At 37.5% G+C, this 4,334-nt stretch overlaps 1 protein-coding gene across 1 annotated transcript in view; it reads right to left on the bottom strand.

Annotated features, from left to right (window-relative positions):
- Positions 1-3,887, bottom strand: part of LOC104081524 (glycosyltransferase-like protein LARGE1) — a gene marked incomplete at its 5' end in the record, with an annotated part of 21,503 nt that extends 17,616 nt beyond the window's left edge. The window contains one exon of the mRNA XM_009584306.1: positions 3,724-3,887. Coding sequence (XP_009582601.1) covers positions 3,724-3,887 — 164 coding nt within the window. The remainder of the gene's footprint in view (positions 1-3,723) is intronic.
- Between the last annotated feature and the right edge of the window lie 447 nt (positions 3,888-4,334).

The following is a 4,334-nucleotide window of genomic DNA, read 5'->3' as shown; positions in this document are numbered from 1 at the left end:
AAGCAGAGAAGGAGGGAGAGACATGGCATTGCTGTGGAATATCAAAACAACATTTCAGACAAAACCATAATTTAAAATACTGATTTGTATATGTTTTAGTAGTATCTCAAATTTCATTAAATCATTTTTAAAACAGGTTGTATCGATGTATATTTTTTAAGACGTCCAGCAGTTACAATACTATTGATGAAAATTACAACAAAAGATCTCATACACAAATGTAAATCAAACCCAGCCTGGTCAAAATCACTTGGGTAAGTGCACTTTGGGTAATTTATAGAGAATTGCCTAGAGATTAAGATATGCCACCCAAAAATACAGCAAGGACTGATTATAAAGCCTCTTGAGTTAATACAGAGGGAAATGAACCTATGCAGCCTAGTCAGATATTCTATTAAAAATTAGGAAGAGTAGACTATGCAACACGATTATCTTCTTTCCCTTCCAAATCCGCATTACTAGATTTTTTCTATTAATATTTATACGGAACACAAGAAAAGTTTTCTGCATCGTCATAATCAGAGAAAATAATTTCCCCCTCCTACTATCTCTCTAAGCTTGCAGCAGAAAGGAATGATATACTCATACCAGCAAACACACATTCTGATTTAACATTAATAGCTTTCTCCCGCATTCCTGAATGATTGTGATGACATCCAAGACGATATAATAATTTTTTCTTAGGTATGAGATATTACCTTTACTAGTCTACACCTGGTACATTATTTTCTTTTTATCTATTACTGAAACAAAGGTTATTATCAGCCTGAAAAATACAGCCGAATTAGAAACACAAATCGATAAAAAAGATCTAAAAAGTATGTGAAGGCTTTAGGCTTTTGATTGTACGAATAATAAATAGAGAAAAATACTTTTTTTTTTTTTTGCCTTTTTCCAACATAGTGGAAACCTATGAATCAGGAGACTCCTATTCATCAGCACTCAGATTTAGGGCAACCTTTTAAAAATGGAATACTTGCCTAGGAAGAAATGCAGCAAAATGCCTTTCAAGAACTCCAAGCAGTGGACAAATGGCATACATAACTTATTTAAATGGCATACCTGATAATGCCTGCAAAGCTTTTCACGATAGTTAAGTGGGAACTGGGTTTTGCTGGTATAAATTTCGAGCTGGACAGCTTAGTGCCCTTTAGAATACTCCATTTTGCTGCATCGTTCTCATTGACAGGCTCCACTTCCACGAGTTTGACACAGGGACTGCTGGGTGATGCTCCGTAATCTACTCTCTGTAGGCTGTTACAATAGTCTCCTTTGACCATAAAACTTAGAATTACGAGTTTCTAAGCACAACATGACCAAGTTATTTTCATTTTGTTAGGTCTTGAGGAATGCGTTCTCTTAAGGACTCTAGAGAAAATAAACATACTCCTGTACTGCATAATAACGAGGTCATCATTTAGTTTGTAAATTTTTTTGAAGGTCTGTTTCAATCAAGAGAATTCTGCTGGAATTCAATAGTTTTGTGAGATTATTTGTTCTCACTTTTCTTCTTAAGAATACTCAACCAATTGACAACTCATTCTCACCCAGACTTCAATCAGTGTAATGCTTATCCTATCTTTCCTTGTCCACGTTGTGATCTCACATTTCTGTAACTCCCACTCTGATGTCTGAACCCCAGGTACATACCACGCCTTTAAAAAGGCTGCTTAACCAAAACACACGCATGAAAACCGCAGTGATGCAACCAAGCCATTACCCAAGAAATGTCACATCAGTATTAAAAGGTGACAATTAACCAATAACAAACAACACTGGACGAAGTCTGTCTCAGAGCTTCTATCTAAAGACATTAATGTTAGCTCCTAAACTCTATCCCTCTCTCCCGTTCCCCAAGCCTATACACAGGCAAACATAAGCCTGTCATGATAGTCACGTCAGTCTCAACTCCAACAGGGCTATAATTGGAGACGCTGGGAGTTGCTTTTTTGCCTTTCCTCATCTCAGATATCATTTGAAAGAACGATGCAGGAATGTAGTGTATAGCACATTGTTTATGTACATGTCATCTTACGTCTGAGACACCATTCTTAAATGTCTACAGCTACGCTGGAGGAGTTTAATAAAAGTGGTTTAAAGAAGATACAAAAAACTAAGGCAGTAACTGAAAGATGTGAAAGAAAACAAAGCAGCTAAACAGTTCTTTGGTACGATATTATTTATTGATTTTAGCTGAAAGAAAGTATTTCCAACTCAAATCAATAATTTATAGCAGCACACCAACGAAGTAGGGAAGATTCTTCCTGCACAGTATCAGGAGGGCTGTTCTTCCTGAATAAAAATGTGTGGTTCTGTCTATCAATAAAAACATGTGCCCCAGTGAGGATCCAGAAAGGGAAACAGATGCTCAGTCTTTGCATCAGTGCCAGTGAATCAGCACTGAGCCCCAGCTCATTGTTTTGAATTAAATTCTGGAGGGAAAATACACCATGTGCACACACCAGCTTTACTAATTTACTGTGGCACTCGCTCAGGGTCTGGCTTAATTTATTTCTTTAGTTTTTTACTCAAAGGTTTGTGAACACTTAAGAAATGTTTCCTCAATTAAAAATCAATAAAACAGACACTGATGTGCATAGCAAATCATAACACAATGTGCAGGATGCAGTGCTGAGGCATCAGAATAGCCCTCATTTGTTCGTGTTTATTTTTAAAACAGGCTGTAAATGTTTTGTTGATCTGAATTCCTCTGACTCTCCTGGAATACTGCTGACCTTCCACTGGTGTAGCAGTGGTGGTATTCATGGGTCATGTTGTATTCTGTATGTGCTCCACTAAATGAAATATCAGTTTCTGGCTAATATTCAAGGAGTTCTGACCTGTTTTGTAACCCACTCTGATAGCAGTAACTACAAAGTTTGGACTAGATTTGAACTGAGAAGCAGGAGGAAAAAAGAGACTGACAATTCAGAATGTCACAAAGCTGGCTGATGCGGACTGTACTTTCAGAGCTTCTGAAAAATGACAACTAATGGCAATGCTGGGAATCAGAAAGGTGCAAGTGGAACTTGTCATGAAATGGATTTTCTTCCCCAAATGAAATACCAGTTAAATTCCACTTTATATCAGAAGCAAAAGTTGAGAAGAATTAAACTAGAAATCTTATTCTGAAAATCAACATTTGTATAAAAATGCAATGACTCCTCTCAAAAAGGAGATTTTTCATTTCACACTAGCATGTTAAAAAAAAAGTTTTATTTTCAACTTCCCAATTTGAAACTAAAACGTTTAGTTTTGATTTTCACTATAAGAAAAACCACTAACTGAAATTTTCTGCAAGGAAAATGCCAATGAAAGCAAAACTAACATTGTCTAATGAGGAAATACTGTGTGTAAAAACTTGGTCAGCTGTAACTGCTTGCCTAAGTCTATTACAAACATCATCTGTTTTTCCTAAGTTGCTGCAAAACTCCATAAACTAATAATGCCTGACAATCCTGACAAGTAACAACCCCTGCAGTTCCAGTATTCAGCCTCTCATGAACTCTACCCACACTCGTGCGCGCACTGCAGAGCTGAAGTCTGGCTGCATGTGTGATATCTACATGTGCTACTCCTAGTTCAAGAAAGGTCTTACAGTATGACATGCAAGTTTCTACGAAAGTGAGTTTTTTCTCTACCCAAAGCATTATATAGTTGGATTTCCCTGTAAGAAAATATTTACTGTCTCACGCTTCCCGATGAACAAGAGATTTTCCCTACCTGTCCATTGAAAGCTGAGCCACCAGCGTTACATCAGTATTGTCTGAAGCAGGCTCGTATTCGTAATGTAGAAAATACAAATGAGTGCGATGGACGGTGAAACGTTCTCGACGAAATTCATAGCATAAGTCATCCTCGTCCAGCTCAGATAGCTGTTTCTGGAGCTGTAAGGAAAGAGTGGACATAAAGATAAGTTCTTTATAATTATTTTAGCAAATCAGAGAGAATGAGGAGGTGGGGAACTTGCAGCATGATGCAATGGAGAGTGGAAGTGGAACACACACAGTAGCAGGGTTTTCCCAAGCCTCGCTCCTGCAAGTCACTGGACAAGAGATTAGAAGAAAGCATTTGTAAGTAAATTGATAAGGCAGACAGACCATCGCATTATGGGCTACATATTGTACATGTTATCTGTATTACACACTTTCAACATCCAGACTAGCAATGAAACAGTGAACAATTACAAGTTTAATAATCGCCAAGTATCAGAGTTAATGCTCCAACGTGATGCATAATGTCATTCCTTATTAGAAGCAGTGTTTCAAACTACTCGTAGACATACAGCTCCGGTAGACAAGACTCAGCAGCAGATTAAGCTTTTCCGCTGGACT

The sequence above is a fragment of the Fulmarus glacialis genome, unplaced genomic scaffold (assembly GCF_000690835.1).
Source record: "Fulmarus glacialis isolate BGI_N327 unplaced genomic scaffold, ASM69083v1 scaffold29618, whole genome shotgun sequence".
Taxonomy (NCBI): domain Eukaryota; kingdom Metazoa; phylum Chordata; class Aves; order Procellariiformes; family Procellariidae; genus Fulmarus; species Fulmarus glacialis.
This window is presented reverse-complemented; position numbering and strand designations above follow the sequence as displayed.